Genomic DNA, 27,296 nt, shown 5'->3' on the forward strand with positions numbered 1-27,296 from the left:
GTTGTTGGTGAATCTTTAAAGGCTATGACTAAATATGATCTGGGGTCTCACTGATGTTCTCAGTAGCATTAGACTTAGAAAGAAACATGATAATCAAGATGGTCTGTTTTGACCTGCTTTTGCAAAACACATTCTGATGGTTCCAAACAATGAAATCTGTAAAAACCACTTTTATCTATTAATAGTAAAGCCTATTTAAGGCTGTCACAGCCATCAGTGTAAACTTAGCATCTCCATAAGTGTAAAATTATTCAGAACACCATTTGCTTGGGCACAAGAATCACTGTTATTTCACAGGAGCCTCTTTTATATGGGGAAGGGGAGGTGGTTGATGATATTGGATGGGTCTGCTTTTGTTCTGACTGCAGTTGACTTGACATTTGTTTTGACTGAATGGAGTAAAGCTGATCCCCATCCTATGTGACTTTAGGGAATGGCAAATGGTCAACTTAAGGCTTCAAAACCAGCATTTCAGAAAAGCTCCCTCTATGTATAATTTCTTAATCTAAATAACACTGGTAATTATACCAGGACAATAAGCCTGAACTGGGACTGTGCTAGGAGCACTAGGATACATGATCACTCTGCCTATACCAATTATAAAATAACCAACTCATTTTATGATTCTCTGAAAACCAAAGATTGCTTGGTGCATCCACGTTGATGACAATGCAACATTTCAACTTTTGATAAAAATAGATTTTGTTTTTTTGGTTGATGCCACTGACCCATTATTTTCATGCTGCCTTCTGCTGCAGATATAAATGAGTGTGCCCAGAATCCTCTCCTCTGTGCTTTCCGGTGTGTAAACACTTATGGATCATATGAATGCAAATGTCCTGCTGGATATGTTCTTAGAGAAGACAGAAGGATGTGCAAAGGTAAGACATCCACATTAAAGGTCATCTAAGCTGAGGGGGTCTAACTCTTATCTATAAGGAAAATGTCTCTCCAAAGCTTCTATTGGTAGAGGAAGACTTTGAATCAGGAAACCCTCCTGTAGTCCATGGACAATATGGGGGTCGTCATTACCTCCTTTCCTCCCAAACTGTAGCTTCAAGCATCATCAAGCTGAATCAAGGGCCACCCTGCAGATCTTTTTGAGTTCACTATGCATTGCATGCCTATGACATGATAGACACTCTGTAGGATGCAAAGATATAAAGAAAAAAAAGACATTTACTCACAATCAAGAAGCTCAGCATGAAGAGGTTGAGACAGAGATATAAATAATTGTATTATGGTGTGATAAGTGAGAACTGAGAACACGAAGGAGTATGATAATATTAATTAAATAATTTTTAAAAGTCCCCATCACTAAGGGATGGCATATTCCAAGAATGGGGATAGCATATGGAATCTACTTTAGCTAAAGATTTCCATGAATAATGCTCACTGAACCCATGTAGCTACTAGGGCACTGGAGTAGGCTCTGCAATACGAAGTTGGGTAAATCATGGGGCTCCCTGAAGAGCACTGATTTTCTCCTTCAAAGTCTTAAGTGAGAAGATCCTTGTTCCCTTCAGATGGGTTAAATAGGATTTTTTCTTGAAGATGAAGAGATTTCCTAACAAAAAGCTCTACATCACATTCAGGATAAGTCCAAATTTCTCAGCTCAGACCACATAAAGGAGGAAGATAAAGAGAGGGAAATGCAAGAGGACAATAAGGAATGAGGAAGACCCCTCCACACCAGGAAAAAGGAAATGAAGGAGGGAAGAACCAGTAGAGAATATGATTTTTGTGAATGCTTGTCTTTTCCTCAAAGTGTAAAAACCAAAGCTTTAATTATACAATGTCTCTTCTAATATTACATCACACTAATTAATATTACATAAAAATATATATTATGCTTTCAGTATAGTTATCATACAATGGAAGCTTTGGCTTCTTAAAACATATTGTAATTATAATGATGTTGTTATAGCCGTCATTCTATCGTGAAAGATTTAGAGAAGACCTTTTTGAGTTGAATTCATCAAAAAGAATTAGCCATGCTTCCTGCCTTTGAAGAAGCTATCCATTAGGGAATAATTTCTTCATCAAGTTCAAAGGTGGTTAGAAGACTCCTTTCCAATCTTAGGGGGCCAGCACCCACAGTACAAAAGGAAGTAGGTTAACACTGAAGTAGCGTGAATGAAACCTGAGACCATCTCATGCTTAAAAGGCAAGAAGTTAATGAAGCTTATTTTATAATTTGCGGTTGTACGTTCTTTCCAGATGAGGATGAATGTGAGGAGGGAAAACATGACTGTGCTGAGAAACAAATGGAGTGCAAGAACCTCATCGGCACATACATCTGCATCTGCGGGCCTGGGTACCAGAGGAGGCCTGACGGAGAGGGCTGCATAGGTAAGGGAGTCACTGCCAAAGGAGCTTTGCAGGAGTCAGAAATGACAGAGGACAGAAGGGACTTGGGGTCTGAGTCCCTGTGGGCAATGTGTTCTTCGTGGCCAGACCCATCTTGCCTCTCATACCTTGTGTCATGATTTTCCTTGGAGATCCCCTTGGCTCTCGATTATCAAGGGATTCCATGAGCACTGCCATTCTCACCCTCTGAGCTGGCCTTTGCCAACTTTCTCAGCTCATCTTGCTGCCATGATTTGGCACCAGGTGTTTCCTCTAATTCTTTGCTTTTTATTTTATTTATTTAATTTTTGAGAGAGAGAGTGCAAGAGCAGGGGAGAGGACAAGGGAGAAAGAGAGAGAGATCTTAAGCAGGCTCCACACTCAGCTCAGAGCCTGACGCTGGACTCAATCCCATGACCCTGGGATCATGACCTGAGCCATCAGACCTCTGGAATCATGACCTGAGATGTCAGATGCTCAAATTACTAAGCCACCCAGGTGCCCCTCCTTTACTTTTTATACTTTTTTTGTCATTTTAGGGTCATTTGTCTTTACGACATTAGAATGTCTTTCTATTGATCCCACTTTGCTATTAGCATCCTGATGTTGAATTACAGATGCCAGGTCCCTCTGAACCAGGAATATCACTAAACCAGTGGGATCTTCCACCAGAGAATCTGTTCTTGTCTAGAGTGAGGTCCAGGCACTGGTATTTCTGAAAGTTTCCTAGGTGATTGTAATATGGATCCTGCATTGAAAACCACAGCTTCAGATCAGGGATTGGCAAACTACAGCTAGAGGGTCAAATCCAGCCTGCCAGCCTACCTCCTATTTTTGTAAATAAAGTCATATTGCAACATAGCTGTAACCATACATTTGTATATTATCCATGGCTGCTTTCATGCCACAAAGGCAAAGCAGAATAGAGTGAATGCAACAGAGACCATATGGCCTGCAAAACCTACAAGATTACTATGTATGATATAGTAATGCTAAGTATTACTATAACTTAGAGAAAAAGTTTCCGACCTCTGCTTTAGACCATCAATATAGGAGAAAATTATGAGAAAATTCCCATGTGTCCTTTTTAATTTTAATAATCAGTGACACCAGAACAATAAATTTTATGTTGTCAGTCAAGAAGCTCAAGAAGCTCAAGAACCTCATTGTCCCCTTACCCTGTAAGGTACAGAATTAAACAATAATTGAAGAGCAGACTTTAAAGATTTTTTTAAATGTTTATTTCTGAGACAGAGAGAGAGCATGAGTCAGGGAGGGGTGGAGAGAGAGGGAGACACAGAATCAGAAGCAGGCTCCAGGCTCTGAGCTGTCAGCACAGAGCCTGATGCGGGGCTCGAACCCACAGACTGCGAGATCATGACCTGAGCTGAAGTCGTATGCTCAACCGACTGAGCCACCCAGGCGCCCCTGAAGAGCAGACTTTAAAAGCACAGAAAAAGTATTTGGGCTATGATCATGCACTAGATCTTCCAGGTTCAGTGGTTCACCTCATTTGCACATTGGAATCACTTAGAGAACTCAGCTCCCACCCCAGACATTCTGATTTAATTGGTCGGGGGGTGACGTGGGCATTGGGATTTTTAGCCTGTTTCAACACTACCCTAAATGTCACCTTTGAACTTTCTGCCTTTCATAATGAGATGCCTGCCTTGGGGGCTCAGAACTATTCTCCATGAGATGCACTTAAGCAAATCACTTTATGATTTTTCTAAAAAAATCATCAGATAATTCTAAGAATCTCTGGCTTGTTTTAATGCCTTTTTTTTTTAACCTGGGAGCCTGGTTTATGATTTATTATTCCTCAATATTGTTGAAGTATTATAATAAACGTAACCTATATTGAATTGGAAGATTATGTGTAGACAAGTCTGAGGTCAAAACTGACCCATTACAGACATTATTCTGAGGAAGTATTATATTTCTTCAGCATGTTGATCTTAAGTATTTATTTTTTTCCCTTCACTTGAAATCATCCTTTTTAGGGACAGATATGGACAGTTTTAAATTTTATTAAGTGAAATATGTGTGTTTACATAAAATGCTGTTACCTACCTTTAAGCACATCAAAATGCCATCAAGTATGGTTTTTAAAGGATGGAAGTAGACACACACATTGTGTATTTGCTCACATGTGCAAACTCCATTTCTAGAAGGTTACGTGAGAAACCAGCTGTAGCACTGGTCACCTCCCAGGAGGGGTGTTTGGTGGCTGAGGAATAAGGGAGGAAGGGGCACTTTTGCTCAATACTCTTTTGTACCTTTTGAATTGAGAGCCGTGTGAGAAGGATATCTATTCACAAATTTCAAAAGAAAGAAAGAAAGAAAGAAAGAAAGAAAGAAAGAAAGAAAGAAAGAATCAATCTATCCCTGTACAAAGTAGTCAGGTGACTGCTCTTGTTTCTGATCTTTCGATCACACCACACAGATGAGAACGAGTGCCAGACCAAGCCGGGGATCTGTGAGAACGGGCGCTGCCTCAACACCCGGGGGAGCTACACTTGCGAGTGCAATGACGGGTTCACGGCCAGCCCTACTCAGGACGAGTGTCTTGGTGAGCACAAACAGGATGATTTCGTAACCCCGAACTTCATGCTGGGATGCTTGTCACCCACATCGCTTATTTGAAATAATAGAAATTGTTAACATTTGAGGCAGGTTCATATTTTGGAAATGACTTAATGACTGTGATTGTCCATGGGGCTTAGCACCACCCTGAAGCTAAATTCTTCCTTCACTAATTGTATCAATGAATCACTTGTTTGGAATTTCTTTCTCCACTGCCTTTTTAAGCTCTTGGTGCTCAGGGTCCGATTCCATGTGTTTTTCTGCCCCTGTCTCTGCAGCATGACTATCCCTCCATATTTCTGAGAGCAGATAGAGATATAACCTTGTGCACGCTAATGCCTTCCTGCCCACTTACTGAATTTCTTGTCTTGTTTCCCTCAGATGTCATCCTTTCTCTCTTACTGCCGTTTCCAGCTTTCCTTTATTGCTTCTTCTCACCCAGGGTAAAGTGTTATATCCTTTTTGGGTTTTATGTTTGACCAAATTCTTAATACATTGTTATGCTCATAAAGCTCCATAAAAACCCTCTGTGCATTGTAACGTCCCTTCCAGACAACCGGGAAGGGTACTGCTTCACAGAAGTGCTCCAGAACATGTGTCAGATCGGCTCGAGCAACAGGAACCCTGTCACCAAGTCTGAATGCTGCTGTGATGGTGGGAGAGGCTGGGGCCCCCACTGTGAGATCTGCCCTTTCCAGGGTACTGTGGCCTTCAAAAAACTCTGCCCCCATGGCCGAGGATTTATGACCAACGGAGCAGGTACTTCACTTATGGTCCAAAAATACTTGCAGGGAATCTGTTTGTTTGTTTTCTGAAAAACAGTTGAGAATATGGAATCTACAGTATGGGCTTAGGCTGAGTTGCATGGTTTATACATCAACAAAAACCCTTTATTGTATCTTTGTACAATTATCTATTGTAATCTTTTAGACAGTCAAGGCCAGGCTGCTAAAGTGTCCTTGATCCATCTGATTAAGTTGTATGTGCTTGGGTCCCTGCCCCTGCAATACAAGGAGTCCTCAACTTTTAAACAGAGGTTTGTTGTAAGTCAGTTACTGGTTACTCGGAATGTAATTTTTTAGATAAACCTTGGAATAAACGATCACTAAATTCCTAGACTAGTCCACCCATATGTATTTGCACTCGTAAAATTGGCCAAAATATACTGCATGAAAGAAGTATAAACAATGCTGATATACTGGCAATTAAAACACAGTTGCCTCTGGAATAGCGCAAGCTATTCTCATGAAATAGAATGGAGAGAGACTCTTAGAGCTCCTTGGGAAGGGATTGGAAGTGAGCGGAGAAGGAGAGTAAGCAGGATTTGTGTTGATGGTTGAAAGATGTGGCCAAAGGTGGAATAATAGACCTGGATGTGTGGAGGCACACAGCCGGATAGATTAGGCAGGGTAACCAAAAGCAATTTATGATTCTTCTGAGGATGTGAAAATGAGACGGTGGAGAAGATTCACTTCTTGAAACCAGTCAGGGTAGGCACATTGCATTTCAGAGTAAACTTGAAAGAATTCGGAAAAATAACATCTGTTGCAATTTGGCAATTAAAGGCTAAAAACTCATTTAGTCTTGGCACCCCACCAATCACTAAGGAGACAGGTGGGTCACGATGTGGAAGGACAGCAGCTTTCACGCTCCACAGTACATGTTGACCAAGTCTTTCTCCCTGTGGTGGAGCTGGGATTAAGATCTCTGTTCCGGGGCGCCTGGGTGGCGCAGTCGGTTAAGCGTCCGACTTCAGCCAGGTCACGATCTCGCGGTCCGGGAGTTCAAGCCCCGCGTCAGGCTCTGGGCTGATGGCTCAGAGCCTGGAGCCTGTTTCCGATTCTGTGTCTCCCTCTCTCTCTGCCCCTCCCCCGTTCATGCTCTGTCTCTCTCTATCCCAAAAATAAATAAACGTTGAAAAAAAAAAAATTAAAAAAAAAAAAAAAAGATCTCTGTTCCTTGTCAGGCTGCAAAACCCAGCCCAGTGACCCACCCCAGAGCCTTAGTGCTTCCCTTACCAAGGGATGTTTGGTCCCATTTCCCCAATATTATGCAATGTGATATTTTGGGGGATTAACTGTAAATACAACAAAAAGAAAAGAACCTTCCTCCTTACTCTGGACAAGCAATATTAGAAAAAAATGGATTTTTTTTTTTTTTTTTGGTCAAAAGAATCTACTGCTATGATCCATTTATGGATCAAGCTTGCTTGATGGCATGAGATAGAGCAAGGAGCTAAATATGTCTGGATGAGATGGTTGTTCTATAGACCCAGAGGGGAAAACTGTAAATTTAGAAAACCAATTCTTTTTTAAAAATATTTTTAATGTTTGTTTATTTTTGAGAGAGAAAGAGAGAGATCACGCACATGTGCAAGAGTGGGGAAGGGCAGACACAGAGGGAGACACAGAAGCTGAAGCAGGCTCCAGCTAACAGCATAGAGCCTGATGCGGGGCTCGAACCCATGAGCTGCAAGATCATGACCTAAGCCAAAGTCAGAAGCTTAACCAACCAAGCCACCCAGGCACCCCCCAATTCTTTTTAAAGCGTTCCCCTAGCCTGATTAGTTATTATACTCTCATCCAATGCAGTTATTCATTTGCCTTTTGTTATAGTTACCATTACGTATGAAATTCATGCTGTCATTTCTTTGGCTTAATTTATTAGGTCTATAATACAGTAACAGTTTATTAATATTTACAGTGACATCACCTCTACATATTAATGTCCATTTTATAATGTCTTTCTTATTTTAACTTCTGACTGTTAAATTAACAGATATTGATGAATGCAAGGTTATTCATGATGTTTGCCGAAATGGGGAATGCATCAATGAGAGAGGATCATATCATTGCATATGTAAAAATGGCTACACTACAGATATAACTGGAACTTCCTGCATAGGTAAGTGCTGTATTTTTGATGTTCAGATAATTATTCTGAGTGGAAATTATATATTACGGGAAAAAAATATAAATCCCCAAACTGAAACACTAAAAAGCCTATGTAATTTCATAGGAAAACATAAGACAATGATCAAAGACAACACAGAGTTTACCTTTTCTTTTCTCAAAGCTAAAATTCTCTGTTAGACCCTGTGGGTACTGACCATTATTTTAGGGTGGATGGTCACACTGTCTCTTTTTGATCATAGATCTGAATGAGTGTAACCAGGCCCCCAAACCCTGCAATTTTATCTGCAAAAATACAGAAGGGAGTTTCCAGTGTTCTTGCCCGAAAGGCTACATTCTGCAGGAGGATGGAAGGAGCTGCAAAGGTAAAGTAGAATTTGCCTGCACCCACTCACCTGCCTTCTGGGCACATGGTTGTATTCCTTGTGCATTTGAGGAATTCATAGGCAAGCTGAAAAATCCCCCCACTGGCAAGAGGTGCTTCCCTGGAGTTAGTTCCTCCCTGGGACCTCTCTGCCACCCACTCCTATGCTGGCTGGCTGGAGGTTGAGGCCAGGGAGATTGCTGGGGACCTCTGGCAACAGCCATCCTCACTGCCTGCCCCTTGGGCATCCATAGGAGTGGCCCATGAGGGTGTCGGAGACAGCAGAGCCAGCTCTGTAAGGCCCAGGTGGGGCAGATTCCTACTTGATTATTTCCTTTCTGCTTTCTGTTTATCATATTTAGACAGCCAATCTATCCAACAACTAGAGCCCAAACCTCCAGCATTGTCCATCCTCAGATTAATCGGTGCCTAGAAGACATTGTGCCTACCTAAGTAAACACTTTGTCTAGGTTTTTGTTCTGCCAAATAGGGCCATTCCTGCCCTCCAAGAGCTTATCTAAGCCATAAATATCATAAAGAATTAAGAAACAGCAGAACTTTATGTGGAAATCCCTCCTCAACCAGAAGTTACCCTTTGGAAAATTTTGTTGGTGTAAATTTACTCCAAGAAACATCTTCCTCAACAATATGAACTTCACATATTGAGTGAATAACAACACAAGTGAATCAGACTTAAGGGTAATTTTAAAAGGGAGGGATTTGGAACAGGAAAGGTAGACCAGATGGCAGAATAAGAGCTAGAGAGTTCTGCCACGAAACCTTGATGGAGCAAAAAGCAAACAAGGGAAGTTAAATGGTGGGGTGGAATGGAAGTGGAGAGCAAAGAGAATTAGGACCCTCAACCCCTTTCTTGTGTCTGCTTAGAGAGAATTAAGAGGCTTATAATATAGGATGACATAATGAACAATGCATGAGGTTTCCCTATGCAGCACAAATCCTATATAATCCTGTAATTTGGGGAGAGGAAGTTGAGAGACGTAGTTAAAAATCCTGACTCTCTTAATATAAGAGTTGTTTACAGCTTTGTTCTTCTCAAGCATAGAACTTCTCAATCTGTGGATCACAATGAGCTCTGGGCAAGGTAAGGCTAGAGCTCAGAGCAATAAACTTATTCATGGAAATAGAGAACCAAATTAAAGAGAAAACACCTCTCAGCGTGGATACTATCTGTACCAAGCAGAACAAATTTACAGCATTTTTCTAGCCTGTGGGAGCAGAAAATCCTTAAACATGTCTAAAAAGAGAAAAACTGGAAATTAAATGTACTGTAGTAACTGTGTTTTTTCACAATGTAAAAAAGCGCAAGTAACAGTTTCTTTGTGGTTTTAGGAGTGGGAAGAGCAGGGACATGATTTTTACAGATCCTTTTACAACATAAGTCCCTTTCTCCTATTGTTCTCATGAGGTCTAGATTCTTCCACATACTTGGCACATAGGACTAAAGATCAAACCATGTGGTGCAGATACATGTACTACTGAAACTGACAGAAAAGAGCCTCAAAGGATAGCCCAGGGGAGATGTGGGACCAGCACTTCCCCCCATGAGAGCTGGGTAGAATCCAGATAAGAGGAGAGAAGGGGAGCCAAGATGTGCTTGGAGGTGAGAACAGCAAGTGTTGCTGTTCTTAATATGTTGTAGTTAGAAAATAGTGTCAGAAATCACTGAGCTGTCTCCCTCACCTGTGTGCAGGTAAGCTTCAGCAAATGTGTGACAGTGCTCTAGCAAGGCTCGTTGAGTCATAGAAAGGGGAGGCCAGCCTTCTGTCAGGAGGCACAGAGCTGCTGATAATGTAGAAACCAGAAAAGCAGAAACAGCAAGCCCCACAGCTATGTAAAGAGCATGGGACTGGCTCCATTTTGAGAGAAGTCAGCACTGGGAGAAATATGGGGCTCGGGGGTTCTTTTGGTTTAGGTCCCCTCCAGATGTTACTCTAGACAGGAACTGGCACTTATCCTCAGCTGCAAGCACAGCTCTGTGTGCAGTGACCAAACAAGGTAGGAAGGTAGATTGGTTCCTGAATACACCATGATTTTTTTTATATTAATATTCAGCTAAAAGCTGGAACATAGTTTGTATCTCTTGATGTCTTTAAACAGCAGTGGAGTTGAGAATGAGCCTAGAAATTCCGGCAATGAGGAAAGAAGCCTGGCCAAAGTGGAGGATTTTATTGAAATATGGAAAATAATGTTGCATAAATACTGTAGGCAGTTTTTAAATGTGCTATTGGCTTATCAGAGTGAGTTTTTCTTACCTTTGCTTCCTTCTTGATTGCTCAATTTTGTTTTACCAAAGGAGAATCTCTAAAAAAAAAAAAAAAAAAGAAGTCAGTTTGGTTTGATTTTCTTTGGTTGAACACCTCATTTGAGCAGATTCAAAACAGCAAACAGAAAAGACCTAAGCAAACAAATTAATTTCCAGCCTCAACATTTCCTTTTGTAATTCAACTTGAATAGAACTTTTCAGCACTCTGGAAAATTTTGAGAATCCCTAATCTTTTACTTCATTGTGTAATTTATTTAAAATGTCACAATTTATTTGAAATTCCTTTGTTGATAAATTCCTACATTCCTCTCATGGAAGGGAATTGGGATTTCCTTGGATCCCCCAAAGAGCTACATTTTTTGGTCTAAATGGAGACCACATTTTATCTTTCAAACCTTTATTTGCTTGATTCCTCCCAGCCATTTACTGCATCTCTATTCTGGCCACAGTCATTGGAGACATACAGGTCAGAACTCAGAACTCCTTCCTAGGGCAGTTGCTAGGTACCTGTGCTCTCAGTTCGACTCCAATACTCATCTTACATATTTTTTAATAGATCTTGATGAGTGTGCAACTAAGCAGCACAACTGCCAGTTCCTGTGTGTTAACACCATCGGCAGCTTCACATGTAAATGTCCTCCTGGATTTACCCAACACCATACCGCCTGCATTGGTAAGTGGAGAGGAAAATCCCTATAGGAAACGTAGCTGTTCCTTTAAGGAATTGTTTTCTAGTTCCCCTGTTGGGATAAGAAGACAAAAACTCAAAACAAAAAAAAAAAAAAAAGTGAGTACAACAGAAAGTGAATCATCCCTCTCTCTTCCTTTTAAACAACAGAAAGTGAGTTCAGTCCATTTTAATTCCCACTTTTCCCCAACTGCTTCTTATAGATAACAATGAATGCACTTCTGACATCAACTTGTGTGGGTCTAAGGGTATTTGCCAGAATACTCCTGGGAGCTTCACCTGTGAATGCCAGCGAGGATTCTCTCTTGATCAGAGTGGCGCCAGCTGTGAAGGTGGGTAGGGGCCTCAGCTTGATGCAGCTGGTAATTCCTGGTGGAGATAATCTGTGTGACTGTCAAAATCTTCATTATCACCCTCTGTGGGATAGCAGAGCAGAGCACAGGACTATCACCCAACTGAAGATGGGGAATATTTTTCCTGGTTGGCACAGGTATCATATCTTAGAGATCCATCTTTGGTCTCATGCTTGATCATGTCTAAACCTGTGCCTTTCCTCAATATGTGAAGACTTTATCTGCTCAGTTATTAATGTAATCTAATAGGGCATGAACTAGTCAAGAAAAATAGCTAGGTTCCTGAATTTGATTCATTAATATTCTAGTCATTGGATCCAGAGTCATAAAAGAATTCCCCTAATGTGGATTAAATATATGAAGAATGACTCTTCTGATAATAATATAATTAAAATTTTGAAATTTTTTGTAGGATTTTATTTTTGTACTGATATCTTTTGGTTTCTAACTCTAGCATGAATAAAAAAATACAAATAATTTACACAGCTATCCCATAGAGTACTCTTGTGCCTTACATTAATTTCTTCATCATTTTTACTTGTCGACTTTACCAGGGATATCTAAATGTCTTTTTCCTTGGACTTATCAAAAGCTCCAGAGCACATATTCTTGAAGTTTTGGTGGAAGAATACTTTTTTAGGGGTCAGATTTCTTATTAAAATTGCCTTTCCCTTTACCATGCATATAAATGTTGCTTCAGAGACCAACTCTGAAACAAATGTTGATGTGGCTTAAAGCTGGCTCTACTTTTTTTTTTTTTTAAGTTTATTTATTTTGAGAGAGAGAGGGAGAGTGAGCAAGAGCACAACTATGGGAGGGACAGAGAGATAGAGGGAGAGAGAGAGAGAATCCCAAGCAGGCTCCGTACTGTCAGTGCAGAGCCCAATGCAGGACTCAGTCGTATGAACCAGGAGATCGTGACCTGAGCCGAAATCAAGAGTCAGATGCTGAACTGACTGAAGCGGCTCTCCTGTCCTTCTCAGATGTGGATGAGTGCGAAGGAAACCATCGCTGTCAGCACGGCTGCCAGAACATCATTGGGGGCTACAGATGCAGCTGCCCCCAGGGCTATCTCCAGCACTACCAGTGGAACCAGTGTGTCGGTAAGTAGTTTTTCCTTGTTACTATGGTGAATCACTACTGGCTCCTGTGAGTCAAAATACTGCTTTCTTTCTGAAAACTTTAAACATGTCATTAAATCAACAATATTCACTTAAAACTGCCCTCACCTGGTTGGAACCAGAGGAAAGTTGTAGCCTTTGCAAAATAGCAAACGAAGAAAAAAGATAATGATAAAGGTACTTGGAGAGCATCGGAAATGAAATGCCCCTAGAATCCCTTCACTCTCAGTGTCCCCCTGCTCTTCTGCTGCATGGAGTCACTGGCCCACACTGCAGGTACACATGAGGGCCAACAGAATCCTACCTCAGCCTGAAAAATATCAGCCAGCCAGAGGCTATTTTCAGTGACTCTCGGCCTGAAGACACAGAAGTGGTCCCATTCAGCTCTACACATCTTTTGGGGCAGAGTGTGAGCAGCAGACACAGCAAATTTTTTCATCATCACTAAATTCTTTTGAAAATTAAGGGAGACTCATGAACTTATTAAATTGAAGTTGTGTAATTTCTGATTTCATAATGTCATGGGAAAATAATCTTAATGCACACCAGAGAATCCAAACACTGTGAGTTTAGAGGGACCCCGGATCCATTTATCCCAAACTCTTGATTTTACTGTAAAGACCTCAAAGCCCAAGGAAGAAAAGAAGTCTGTCCTTAACCTGGTTCCTTTGTGACATGCTTGCAGCTGGAGCCCCAGGCCCCTAACTTCCTGACTTAGGGCTGCCTTTCAAGTGTCATGTTCACTTGTTGTTTTGTTTTGTTTTGTTTTTCATTCATCAAGCCTCTACACAGCACCACTGCAAGCTTGGTGCTCAGGTGAGCTGTTCTAGCTGCCACACTCTTGGGAAGAGAGCCTTCCTTAGCAAAGAGGCAAGGATTACTGCTTCGTGGGTGGCTGCTCCACATCTCAATGCTTTGCTTTATTCCAGATGAAGATGCATTTGGTGTGTTTTAACTTATCAGAACTGGATCTCTCTCATTTGGTTTGATTCTTTTCAAGGCACGGTTTTGCAGAAGTGAGTAGGGTTGGCTAAAAGGACACCAGTGCTGGAAGAGTTTAGACTACACAACTTACTGACAGCCTTCCTCTCCTCTTCCTACCTTTAGTCCAGGAATAGTGGAGATGGACAGGTCATGTCTTCGTTGCCTGGAGGCTCTCCTTTGGCCCCATGAAGATCATCTCTGGCTGGGAGTTCTAGAATAAATAGATTAAGAAGCAGTAAGAGGTTTGGGATTTTTTGATGTCCAAAAGATACTAGCCCAAACTGGGCTCATAATTCTTGAGAATGAGCATTGCCTTGGGCCAGAATGGCTTCCCCAGAGCTGTACAAAGCAGAGCAGATCTTTTGAACCAGCCCTCTCTGGATCCTCACTCATAGGCAGCCAGAATTTCACTCTTAGAAGATGGATGGGTTTAGGGTCGAGGGCCACTGCATCTCATTGTTTTCTAGAAAATATCAAACTTCCAGGTGGAGTTGGAGTTGAGCCATGTTGACCCAGAGAAAATTTGTAAAAGAAAGCCCCTCCTACATTTTCGAATTCTCTTACTGGTTCTCCCTTAACACCACAGCTAACAAACACTATACAAGCCTAATGCTCAAAAATTTGATTTTACAGGACAGAGTGGGTAGGTTTCAGTCTGCTTTCAAGGAGGGTGTTTGGAGAATCTAATGCTGTTTCGATAAAATTAAAATGTCTCTTTTTCTAAAAAAGGATAAAACTCTCACCAATTTTAAATATTAACTGATAGTAAAACAAAGATTTTGGAGTACAGAAAAATTGCTCCTGGAGCCTTTTGCTCCAGGGTGCACAGGATGGAAATGGTCAGACGAGTGCAAAGCATGTTAAACAAATCGTGTTTGTATATTGATGAAAAGGGTGAGTACACAAACAGACTATTTTCAAGCAATAAACACTGAACATTTGCCAATTTCTTATCTTCATTCCTGCTCTGCTCCATCCCAGTTCTCTAATGCAGATAAGCAGTTTAATTTAAACTTTATTAGACTTTCAAGGAATAAAAAAAGGTATAGTAAAATAGAAAAAAATGTGAAAGAGGAGGAAGAGAGTTCTTGGCTGGGATAGATATTTATACTAACACAGATAGATCCTCAAGGCTAGAAAGACCCTTACAGATTATCTAGTCTGGCCTCATTCCCAAAACACAAATCCTTCCCCAAACTCCCTTGGTTGTCCTAGTTTGACTCAAATACCATCTTGAAGGGCATTCACTTTCTCCCAAGATAGCCCAATTTAGGTATAGAAAACTTTAATTCTTAGAAATGTTTTTGTTTTCATAGAAAATGAACTATTCCTCCCTCTACTTCTAACCATTGGTCCTGTTTCTGTCCTTTGGAACAATACAGAATAAATCTAAGTTTTATTTTGATGGGTCTTGTCATACATATACAGACATGGGCCTTAGAGATTTTATCAGAGTCCCAGCAGGAAATGGATGGCCGAGCCCAACCAAAAGCACAGGACAAAGGAGAGGAGCCTGTTGATGCTCCATGCAGCTCAGCCTCCAGGGTCTGGAGATAGATATGAGGGACAAGGAGAAGACATCCAGCCCAGGGATATTCTTTGTAAACCCCCTAATTTCCTCATTCATTCCTTGGTGCCCATAGTCTCCACTGGTATCTGTCACACACTTCATCTCTGATTTAAACTAAGGGGAAAAGAACAAAGACAATGGCACATTTATTTCTGTTCTAGGAACCTTGGAGCCTAAATGATCTTAAGTGGATACTTGAGAGTCCTTGGACATAAAGGTTCCCAAACAGACCTGTAGCTAGGCACTGAGCCATAGCAGGCAGCTCAACAAATGGCTTTCTTATTGTATATCTATTCCTTCCACACAGGAAAGAAGGAGAGAAGGGAGAGGAGGAAGGAAGGGATATATAAGGAATACTATAAATATTATACATATGCAATCACCCTGCACCCACCATTTTTATGCACCTGTTTCTCTAACTTAAAAACAGATTTTTCTTGGAAACAATTTTGTTCTTTATAAAGGACTCTACCTTAGCAAATAAGGTAAAACCAATTAAAGGGCAAAGGAAGTACCAGTTTAAATGGCGATTAGTCTCTTGAGAGATATTGTGGTCTAAAGGAAAGCACGTGACTGCTGTGGTCAGACAGACCTGGGTGTACATCTCGGTCCTGCTGCTGCTGTCAGGAGACCTCAGATGGGCTTTGTGAGCCTCACTTTCTTTATCGGTAAAACAGGGATAATACCTTCTGCCCATAATTTTCAGGAAGGTTAAGTAAATGAACGTGAGGCACCTCATATTCTGTCATGCAATTGGCATCTAATAAATGTCAGCTACGTTTCCCCTCCTCCCTTTCATTGGAAGTATTTGCTGAGTGAGGTGCAGGCCAATCTCCCTGCATTCAAATGAACATATGCCAGAAAATGGGCCACAGCAATTAAGAAATGTCTTACCAGCAAGCTTGCAACCTGCCCTTATGAAGGCAGGCCTACAAAAATCTATTTGAGATTTCAAAAAAGTATAAATTAGAAATAGAGAGATACTCAAGGTTTTTCCCCTCAAGTTGATTTTTCAAGTCAGATTTCTTTTTCCTGCTTTTTACCATCAGACTTGGCAGGTCCCCGTGGGTAGCCAGTCCTGCAGCATCTGTCTCTATTGTGGGTTTTTTCCAATTATTGCTCGTGAAGTCTGCACTGAATCTCTTCCAGCCATACTTTGCTTTAGACACGGCCCAGACACTCTGGGCAGGAGGCTGGTTTGGATAAGGGGGGGGCCCGTTCAGAGATGGGAGCAGACATACCAGAAGGCACTATTCATCCCCAGGACAAGCACCTGGGGGCTTTTGCAGATTTTTGAAAAGGAAGTACAAGCAGGGCAGACACTTCCTGCAGGATGTCAGCCCTTGCCAGCCCTGCACATCCTGAAAACGGAGGACTGGAAAAGCAGCCTCCAGGAGGATGGCTGGTCTCTGCTTCGGAGACTGTGGTCCCGTTCATGGAGAACTGCAGGACTCCTTCCCTCCCACCCTGAACCTTGAACCAGCCCCGCATTCTTCACAGGAGGCTCGTGTGGTGCGGAACGCACTAAGGTTGGCTTCAGCTGAGAACTGGAATCTGTCGGCCCTCGGAATGCCATCCCCTAATGCGCTCCACGTGGCACATTTGACCTCAGCGACCACATTTGCCTACTGCATGGCGAGAGGCCACGTCCACGTCCGCATCCCCCTCTCCCCACCCCAACCACCTCGGCCCGCCCTACCTTCCTGAGTGCTGGCTGAGAGCCAGTTGGCCAGCAGTCCCCAGTAGAGACGTCTGGCCGGTGTCACACACACAGTGTCTTCTGGTTTTCCCTGCAGATGAGAACGAGTGCCTCAGTGCACACATTTGTGGAGGAGCCTCCTGTCACAACACTCTGGGCAGCTACAAGTGCATGTGCCCCGCCGGCTTCCAGTACGAACAGTTCAGCGGAGGGTGCCAAGACATCAATGAATGTGGCTCTTCGCAGGCCCCCTGCAGTTACGGCTGCTCCAACACTGAGGGTGGCTACCTGTGTGGCTGCCCACCTGGTTACTTCCGGATAGGCCAAGGGTAAGCGCTGCTTTTCCGGGCCGTGGCCGGAGGCTCTCTTGTTCCTAATATCATTAAGTATATTTAACTCACAGTGACCCATCCTAGTTGAGAAGAACCATACTTTTCATAATCCTGGAGTTAATTCTGGTTAGCTCTGCAAAGGTTTTAGGCTATATTATTTGAAAGGAGACATCAAAATTTCTAGAAATTCATAGACTCTGAAACCAATTGTAAATACCTTGATATATGGTGTCTCTTTCTCATTCTCTTGATCTTCGCATCTTGTTGGGAAGTGATTCATTTCTCTGGAAATGCAGGGGCTGACCCATGACAGAACTGGACTCACACTGCATATTGCTGATCTCCCCTTCTCCTGAGGCAAGCAGGATTCTCTCTTGACTTAAAATGCCTTCTCCTCTAGCTACCGTTAGGAGAAATCACAAAGATACCTGGCTTTAAAATACATTTTACATCTCAGACTTAAGTTTACATAAAGAATTACCAAAAGAGCATAAAATACGAGAGCTAAAATAATTATTGTATCCTCCTGGTAGAATACTTTACCACATTGTATGTGTGACTGTTGGGGAAGAAAAGACTTGTTTTTTTTTACCCAGTAATTTAAAAGTTTAGTGGTAAGTTTTCACAGTGTAGGCCTTTTTTCCTGCTGAATTAATCTAGAATTGGATGTCCATGTAGTGTTGTCTATGCTGTTAAGGAACTCAAATTTTAACATTTTCATTAGGAACACATAGACGTGAAATATACATACACACATGTACAGCCACACATACACATCCCACAAAATCACATATTCCATAATACACACACATATATATATATATATATATATATATATATATATATATCAAATTAGTGTAATGTACTGGCCTTTGATTTCTTGACACACAAACATCAAGCGATTCATTTTGGGTCTGTGTAGACTTGAAGGTGAAAGAATGTTTCATGGGAAGCACACAGAATGCCAGCAATAGGACACAAATTCCCAGATGTTTGTGTCTGGCTCTCAGTAGTCTCATTCTTTATAAGTTGAATGCCAGAACCATTTTCCCAGCAAAAATTGTGACACTCCAAACTGGCTTCTGGCCAGTGGGACTTTGTAGTCACACTTCTTGTAAGTGGTGTTCCAGGGATATGAAAATACTGGAAAGGAGTTCTGAGAAAAGAACCAAAGCCTGCAAATTTGGGATTTTTCTTCTAATAACTTAATCATTATGTGAATACACACACACACACACACACACACACACACACACACGATGAGCAGTCATCATTTCATCCATTTTGTTTCTGCACATTTCATGCAGCAAGATAAAGGAAGAAAAAAGGAAAAGTACTGGGCTCTGGCAGGATTGCAAAAACTAGTATGAACCCATACATTGCTGCAAAACACAAAAAGTAGTCTGCTTATCGGCATTATATTTTGAATCTCAAAAGCATCAAGAAAAATGGGTTATAAAAATAGGCCAATTAATACAGAAAAAGTGATAAATATTTGGTCTTCATTATGACCCATTAGTGGAAATCTACCCACTTCTAATAGTTTGTGCTTCTCCATGAATCACTAGAGTGGACCCTGCCCCAAAATAAAGACTCCTAGGATCATTCAGATATCTCAACACATTTTGAAAAAGGAGCCTGGTAAATACATTCCAAGAGGCCTATGAAATAGTAAGCAGAATAACAAAACAAGGTACTTGTGAAACATGCAAGCCTCCCTTCGTAACTTGGCTTTGATAACTGAAAGGCAAAGAAAAACAGCTGAACTAGTTCTCTCTTGGGCATGGGTTTGTTTATCCAGCCTCACATGAGTCAGAGCCAATGGCCCTAGTGGTTTTGAATGACTTGAAACAATTTCCCATAGTTGGGCAAGCTCTGATACATGCATTTTATACATTGCACATCTTTACAGTTTATTTCTAAGTCAACTTCAGTTCTACCTAGAACTTTCTTTATACCTTCAGTAGCTTCAGCCAAAATGAGTGGTCAAACAATAGAAAGTGCTCAGAAGCTGAAGTGATGAGGGCTGGTGAGTGTGGTGGTGGTGGTGGTGACGGGGTCATTGAAACAGGAAGAGGACAAGGAACTGAACACAGACATCTCATACCTTTCTCACTTTCTGTTTCATAAATAGAAGACATTTTTCTTTACCCTCCCAAGTCACATGATCTCCCTCATCCCCCACTCTTCCTCTTTCTACTCCATGTCCCCTCCCCAGCAGCATAAGGACAGCAAAACACCTGGTACAGTGGGGGGGGGGGGGGCAGAAATGTAGGGGCAAATAAAATGCAAAACAGGACCTTGAGAGATAGTAGAAAGGAATCCACTCCAGGAACTGGGACTCAGAGCCTAAACACAGAGGACTTCAGTGTGGCTCTCAGAACCAGCCAGTCACCTAATGGACGAATAACCAATGTCTCAGTGTCACCAGGTGGGGTCCACACTTCACCAGAACTCTTACACCACCTCCCTCATCTCCCAGTTCTAATGAAAAAGGGCTGTGCTTCCCTTCTTCCACAGGCACTGTGTTTCTGGAATCGGCATGGGCCGAGGAGGCCCAGAGCCACCTGCCAGCGGTGAAATGGATGACAATTCTCTCTCCCCGGAGGCTTGTTATGAGTGTAAGATCAATGGCTACCCCAAACGGGGCAGGAAGCGGAGAAGTGCAAACGGAACAGATGCCTCCAACATTGAGGTAGGTCAGAAGGTAGTTTCTCCTCATGTCTCCTGTTGCAGAAGGGCCTTCCAGATGCCTGTGGTTTCCTCCAAGGATGTTCCAAAGTGTGAAAAAGCTCCCTGGGGAGAAAATCCAGACATTCCCTGAGCTCTAGGCTGCATTTTACAAGAGTCTGTGGGACTCTCTGGAGTTTCTCGCTGCTTTTAGGGAGTGGCCATTCGAAGGTTTTCACATACTTGCTCATTTCCTCTGTCTCGCCAAAAAGAAAGTCAAACACCCACCCAAAGTCTGCTGAAAAGCAAGGTCTGAGATCCAGGACAGCAAGTGGGCAGAATCGTGAAGTGACATAGTGCTCTCTCCACGGGGACGCCAAGTTCGGAAAGCTAGAGGCTCCTCTACTGAAAAGAGCCATGTGGAGTGTGAGGGAACTTGGATTCTAGACAAAAACAACATGGAGCTCAAGCAGCCTGGTTTTCTTCGCCTACGGCTGCTGCAGCCTTTCAGTCAACTCAGAAATGCACAGATATTCACCCAGACCTCTGGCTCCAGGCCCGGAGAATCCAACACATGTGGTCCCAGAGAGGCAAGCAAGAAGCCAGGTGAAAAGCATTGAATATTAGCAGATCATCAGAGTCAGGAAGTAGGTTCCTAGGCGTGTCCTTCAGAGGAGATGATTTTGCGTCAGTGAACAAAATGGAAATAGGCTGGTTCTTTCTTAGCATTGGTGCTCCAACTCATCCGCTGTGGTTTGGGAAAGGAGATAAGTCTACAGAAAGAAAATAGTCTATTGAAACAGTGGTTTCCAACCTGGAGCATGTGTCTGAATCATCTGGAAGCCTTGTTAACATGGAGTTCGGGGAGACACCCCCAGGGTTTCTGATTCAGTAGGTCTCAGGTGGCACCGAGAATTTGCGTTTCTCAGATTCCCCGGTGATGCTGATGCTGCTGGTCCAGGGAGTACACTTTGGGACACCTGCATTAGAAGACCACCAAGTCATTTCAACTTGACTTTCCTCTTGACAGTTTAATGTTTTTTATTATTATAAATATGTGCCAGTTTAACACATTTGTGATTTAAACAAAGTGTTTTATGAAAATACGCATTTTCGACATGGTATATACAACATGAAAAGGCTGTATTAGTGGGAGATTCGAGTCACTTTTTCCTTAATATGAGAAATAAGTGGCATATTTTCAATTAATTTAACACAATGCCATGTGTCTTTCCAGGACCAGCCTGAGATAGAAACCAACGTGAGTCTCGCAAGTTGGGATGTTGAGAAGACGGCCATGTTTGCTTTCAATATTTCCCACATCAGCAACAAGGTCCGAATCCTGGAACTCCTTCCGGCCCTGACGACTCTGACGAATCACAACAAATACTTGATCGAATCTGGAAACGAAAATGGCTTCTTCAAAATCAACCAAAAGGAAGGGATCAGCTACCTCCACTTCACCAAGAAGAAGCCAGTGGCTGGAACCTATTCATTACAAATCAGTAGTACTCCACTTTATAAAAAGAAAGAACTTAATCAGCTAGAAGATAAATATGACAAAGACTACCTCAGTGGTGAACTGGGTGATAATCTGAAGATGAAAATTCAGATTTTGCTTCATTAATTCACCATACAGAGACCAAATAATTAAAAAAAGAAAAACAACCAACGATAGATAGGTAGAACTGAATTTTTCCCCCAATCAGAATCTTCATATCATAGGTACAATCTTTCACCAAATAAATTTCTATAAATAAGCACTATTCTTATATTACAAAAAGTGAGGTACAGGTGACTACCCTAGTTCAAAACAACCACTTTCTCAGGCTTCTCATGTGTGTAGCTGAGCTACCTTGTCATATGTGTTGACTCTTGAAAACTGGGACACGTATTTTATTGGGGGTCTGCCATTCCTGCTGACGTGTCATCCTTCTAGCCGATGTACAGGAATGTGCTTTCAATCGATGGACTGCTCTGTATTTTTCCAAATTTTTAAACTTTGCTTCTCCAAATACAAGTACTAGGTTGGCCAATTATAATATCTATTTGGTGCTAGTAAATTCTCAAACTAGATCTATAAATGCACTGTAATATTTACACAACTTAGAAACCAAATTAAAAATATTCAGTTCAAATACTTCATTAATTTCAATCAACCAAAGTTAGTTCAGTAGCTTATCTCAGTTATGAGCATAATACATTACATGTAAATTAAGTGTGTGTATACTGTAATCGTGCTATTTTTTATCATTGAAACATTTATAAACTAGAATAATAATGCCCTTAATGTGAGGGTTTGTAATGGTGCTTATTAAGACCAAAGACTTGTTAATTGTATACACCAAGTGGTAAGGAAATTTCTGTGACTGGCCCATGCGTGCATGGAGGTCTGGGAGGACCAAGCAGCAGCCTCAGCAGCCAGAGGATCACCAGTGCATCCTTCATCACACCTGTGCAATATGCCAAGATTACCCTCGGTCATTCCTGTCAACAAGGGGTCCATGTCATAAATGTCACAATAAAACAGTCTCTCTTTTTTTAGTGTACCCTTGGCTTTGTGTTCTTGCATGGACGCGGGATTTGAGGGGGCTTTTCAGAGGCTAAAGTTTCCTGAATTTAAATTATCCTGGGTGTGGTAGTGACAGCTTCAAAAGGTGCCAAATGTATAACCACTAGCAGAAAAATTAACATATTTGAGTTAGTCCCTTGTTTTTATTCATTAAAGACAGCAGAGTTCTTTCTCGCCAATGAGAAATTTAGACTGTAGCATCATTTCTAAAACATGACCTAATTAATCTTGTGACTTTTAAACCACTAGATTTAAGAATTTTAGGATATCAAGTTCAGTCATTGTCTTAGAGCACATGTGTTTCATTATAAAAGATTTATCATGCCCTCTCCCCTCAAATAGTGTTGGCAAGCCTTAGATGCTTCATCCTTCCCCCCCAAACATCTGTTGTTAGTCATCGCTAGTCTAATTACAAAAGGATAATCCCAAATTGATTCCAATTGAATGCTATATCGCTCTTGTTTCTTGACTGTCATAATTTGAAGATGCTGTTTTATTTTAAGTGCGATATTGGATATTTAACAGTTAAGCTCACTGAATTGATATGAAATAATTCTTAAAATCCCCAAGGACAGTAAAGGGTGGTAAATTTAAAGGTGAAGTAAAATTGCTACATGAAGGAGACAGAACCCTTAACAAGACATAGGAAATTCCTCTCAAAATCTTCAAAATGCTACACTAAAGAAGATGGATTAGGTATGTTCCATCTTATTTCAGAAGACAAAATTAAGGTTAGTTACCATGAAGTTAGGTGTAACATGCACCTTCCTAATTATTGAGCTGCCCACTGAGGGATGGATTTCCTTGCAATGTAGTGAGCTGTCACTCTTCAGAGGCATAATGGTGGCCAGGGGACAAGGATACTTTCTTCTACCTAACAGGCCATGAACATCTTGGAATATTTTTTGTATCTCTTATTTTGCCATCCAAAAAAACCTTGCTTGTAATAGGTGCTAAATAGAAATGAATCAAATGACTATTTTGGAAGCAATTTGTACCTTGGTTAGGAAGTTAAAATATTACTCCAAATTTCCTTCTAATTCTATGCCTGTGGGTCTATGATGGAAGTGTACTAAAATTGTGAGAGAAGAATATACAGCATGCAGTAAGCTACAGTTTGCATACAGAAAATGTCTCTGATAATTTAACCAGAACTGCATTATATTCAATAATGGATTTTCTTTATAACAAACAACAGAAGAATATAGAGTTGGCACATGGTAGATCACTTTGATATTTTTAATAGTCTCAGTCTGGATTGTATTTATTTCAGAGCCAACAATTTTCAACAGCATATTTTCCATGTTTCTGTCTGTAACAAAACATTTTCCTCATTGTTCCATTGTAAATATTCCTCTTGTTGGAACCTTTTTAATCCTGAGATTGAAACCTGTACCTTTTAATTGTCTGTGACCTTTCAATTTTACTTTCAGTGGTTGACAAACTTGGTTTTGTAAATCTCTCAGAAGCTTGAAAACGTCTTGTCTCTACCCCCCCAGCCCATTTCATTTGCCAATAACTATTTTGTAAGTAGGGTTGAAATGAACTCAGCTGGCCTTGTGAAATGTTTAAACTTGCACAAACAACTACATTTTTGTTCAACAAATAGCACTTTACTCAGCCAAAATTGCTTTGGACATTGCCATTACAAATACTGTTAAACTTCAGAGATCATGTTTGTAAATTAGATGAGCCAAAATAAAGGACAATTAGGTTGATACTATATTAGTATACTTAAATGTTATATATGTGTAAACTGTTAGAGATGTTTAGATCACAGTTTTGTCCACAGAATGTACTTTATTCTTCTTTTAACTGTAGTTCTTAGAGATATATTGGAAATGTCATTATTGCATGGTCTGAGGACCTTGTTTTTTTTTATTTTGAGAGAGAGAGAAAGCATGAGTCAGGGAGGGGAAGAGAAAATCCCAAGCAGGCTCTGCACTGTCAGCACAGTGCCCAATGGAGGGCTCAAACTCATGAACCACAAGATCATGACATGAACCAAAGTCAGATGCTTACCCAACTGAGCCACCCAGGCACCCCAAGGGCCTTGTTTTTAAATGCTAGAAGATTATTGATGTGAGAAGAATTAGTTTTCACATACAGAGCTGAAGGCAAAGCTATTTCCCCCTTGCCGATTTTAAGTAACACATTGTTAAAAAAAAAAAAAAAAAAACAGCAGCAAACCAACTTTTGAAACCCCAATGTGAGCCTGACTTCTAACATTATGTATTGTTAGGAATTGATTCTCAGTACTGTAAGTTTAGGGTTAGAGAGAAACAAAAAGGCTGTGAATTTGATTTTGCAAATTTCCATGTGTATCTATGACTGGGCTCACTTATAGGACTGAGTCTCAATGAAAGGTTCTGACATTCTCACAAATGTCTGTATAAACATGAGGGTCTTGTATATTTGACATTCGACATACATCTGACAGGACCTGGCAATGTCACAAAATCTGTTATTTCAGCTAACTGCTAATGAATCCAAAATGGTTTTTCTGGCACACACAATCATAAACCTCTTTTTAGGACATGGGCTGTTTTGCATCCTTGAGCCAAGCCTGAATTATGACCTCTACAAACTGATGTTAGCCTCATTTTTTACTATTTGATGGTGGAAGGTGCATCATTTTTTAATGAATGAAGTCATAGCAGGTAAGTGGGTCTGATTTCCTGCTAACTCCACTCTCTGCTCTCTGTCCACTCTTATTTTCTTCCACATAAAGGAATATCCATTGTTACTTTTAATCCCCGTGACTCTTCCCATTTCATAAATAAAAGCATCATTACCCTCTCTATGCTCCCTTTTTCCCCTTGAGGGTTGGTTGTAGTGTCATTTAGAAGGCATCATGCTCACTATTTCTAGAATCTTTAGCTCGGGTGGAAGTGAAGCAGTATACAGGTCGAAGGGCTTAGGAGAAAGCCACAGCTCCATTAAACAGTTGCTGAGAACCTTCCATAGCCCACCTGAGGTGTTCCTTGCAGCTGTGCTGGGAATTGCAGAAATCAGAAGAGTTCTGTTTCCTTTTTAACACAAAATTCTCTCTAGGGGGAAATTAAATGAAACCTAAGTGATTCACTTTTTCTTCTGGAAGTGGAAACACTGAAAACATCCTGGTGGTGAGGGGAGACCTGGGGGATGCAGTTGGTTAAGCCTCTGACTCTTGAGTTCAGCTCAGGTCACAATGTCATGGTTCATGAGTTCTATCCCTGCGTGGGGCTCTGCACTGACAGTGTGGAGCCTACTTGGGATTCTCTCTCTGCCCCTCCCCCCTCCTCAAAATGGATAAATAAACTTTAAAAAAAAAAGAAGGAAACATCCTGGGATAATCACATATCCCATCGATCCCACCAGCCATTGACAGAGGTCGTGGTTCTGTGTTTCTCTCTGCATGGTGACCTCTGCTTTGGGTGTCCCCTGGGGCTCTGCTAGGTAGAAGGCCAGAGCTCTCAGGAAAGATTAATGGGAACTTGATATATCAGAATTCCAAAGCATAGAAGGCTGGATATTTTTGTCACAACATGAAATCAGTATGATGTGCTGTTTAGCCTTCCTTGTCTTTGGTCGCACCAAAATTATCCACCTTCAATGTCTTCTCCACACCTTTCTAGGCCAGTCTCGTGATTCAACTACAGTGATTCTGTGTTTCAGGCAGGATGAGGCCTGCTTGCTACACATTTGTAGATTGACTATAGCAGACTCTCTTGTGGATCATTCATGGTAAACACTGCGCCCCCGACTCTGTCTGCCCCAGAACCAGCTCCCCATCCTGCCTGTCCAGTCCACACCCACACCTGCCTCACTCCCACTGGGAAGCCACAGGGAAGACAGGGGCACTATTCTTGCAGGCTGAGCTCTCAGTCTCAAGTTTTTCTCCCAGGGTCTACGATTCTTGGTTCAGAGTTGTGACTTTTCTTTGGTTTATGAAGAAAGTTCACTGAGAGCTCAGTTCAGACCCAAGGTCCTAAGGAGTGCCTGGTCCAGAGTTTTGACACTACAGGAAATCTGAGGTCAGAAAGCTGTGTTCAAATCTTAGTTCCCTTTCTACATCATTTAGCCAGGGCAACTCCTTGATGTCTCTAAGGCCCATTTTCATCATCTATATCTATCTATATCCATATCCATATCCATATCCATATCCTTATCTATATCTATATATCTAACACCCCTAGTTTAAGTACTTGTGAGGGCACCTGGGTGGCTCAGTTGGTTGAGCATCTGACTTCGGCACAGGTCATGACCTCACAGTTCAGTCTGAGAGTTTAAGCCCCGAATGGGGCTCAGTGCTATTCGGGGCAGAGCCCACTTTGGATCCTCTGTTTCCCTGTCTCTGTGTCCTTCCCCAGCTCATGTTTGCTCTCTCTCAAAAATAAATAAACATTAAAAATATAATAATTAAAAAAAAGCACTTGTGAGCAATGCCCTTCTGAACCTTGCCTCAATGCTGGGTAGTTATCCTTATGCACAAGTTCAAGTATCTTACCAAAAGCCTCTCACCTTACAGAGGTGGAACTGAGACTACAATCCCCAGACCTTCTGACAACATAGCACGACTCACTTGCCAGATGAAGAATAAATCAAATACAATATATGAAATCACAATATCAATCTGCAAAACTGCAAAACTACAAATTATATTTGTGATTCAAGATCCAGGCTCCCCTCTGCTTTTCCAGCAACCAAATGAGGACAAGAAAGGTGAGCAACACCTGGCACAGCCCTCCTTCTTCCCCTCTGCCTCACCTCCCTCCACCCTCATGAATACTCATCATGACCCTGTAACCCATTGCTGCCTCCCCCATGTCA

The 27,296-nt window shown here is 41.5% G+C and overlaps 1 protein-coding gene and 1 long non-coding RNA gene across 2 annotated transcripts in view; one reads left to right on the forward strand and one right to left on the reverse strand.

Annotated features, from left to right (window-relative positions):
• The window catches only part of FBN1 (fibrillin 1), a 235,761-nt gene extending 213,300 nt beyond the window's left edge, over positions 1-22,461 (forward strand). Inside the window, exons 55-66 of the mRNA XM_043555476.1 lie at positions 759-881; positions 2,221-2,352; positions 4,796-4,921; positions 5,488-5,694; positions 7,714-7,839; positions 8,090-8,212; positions 11,052-11,168; positions 11,387-11,515; positions 12,520-12,639; positions 17,008-17,239; positions 19,763-19,937; positions 21,150-22,461. Of these exons, the coding sequence (XP_043411411.1) occupies positions 759-881; positions 2,221-2,352; positions 4,796-4,921; positions 5,488-5,694; positions 7,714-7,839; positions 8,090-8,212; positions 11,052-11,168; positions 11,387-11,515; positions 12,520-12,639; positions 17,008-17,239; positions 19,763-19,937; positions 21,150-21,539 (2,000 nt within the window). The 3' untranslated portion in view covers positions 21,540-22,461. The remainder of the gene's footprint in view (positions 1-758; positions 882-2,220; positions 2,353-4,795; positions 4,922-5,487; positions 5,695-7,713; positions 7,840-8,089; positions 8,213-11,051; positions 11,169-11,386; positions 11,516-12,519; positions 12,640-17,007; positions 17,240-19,762; positions 19,938-21,149) is intronic.
• On the reverse strand, positions 11,494-19,763 carry LOC122468676. Its single transcript, XR_006293306.1, has 5 exons — positions 19,543-19,763; positions 17,460-17,642; positions 16,911-17,001; positions 13,759-13,852; positions 11,494-11,599 (listed from the first exon to the last, which is right to left on the reverse strand). It is a non-coding gene; the product is annotated as an uncharacterized LOC122468676 (long non-coding RNA).
• Positions 22,462-27,296: the final 4,835 nt, after the last annotated feature.

Source organism: Prionailurus bengalensis, chromosome B3 (assembly GCF_016509475.1).
Source record: "Prionailurus bengalensis isolate Pbe53 chromosome B3, Fcat_Pben_1.1_paternal_pri, whole genome shotgun sequence".
NCBI classification, from domain to species: Eukaryota; Metazoa; Chordata; class Mammalia; order Carnivora; family Felidae; genus Prionailurus; species Prionailurus bengalensis.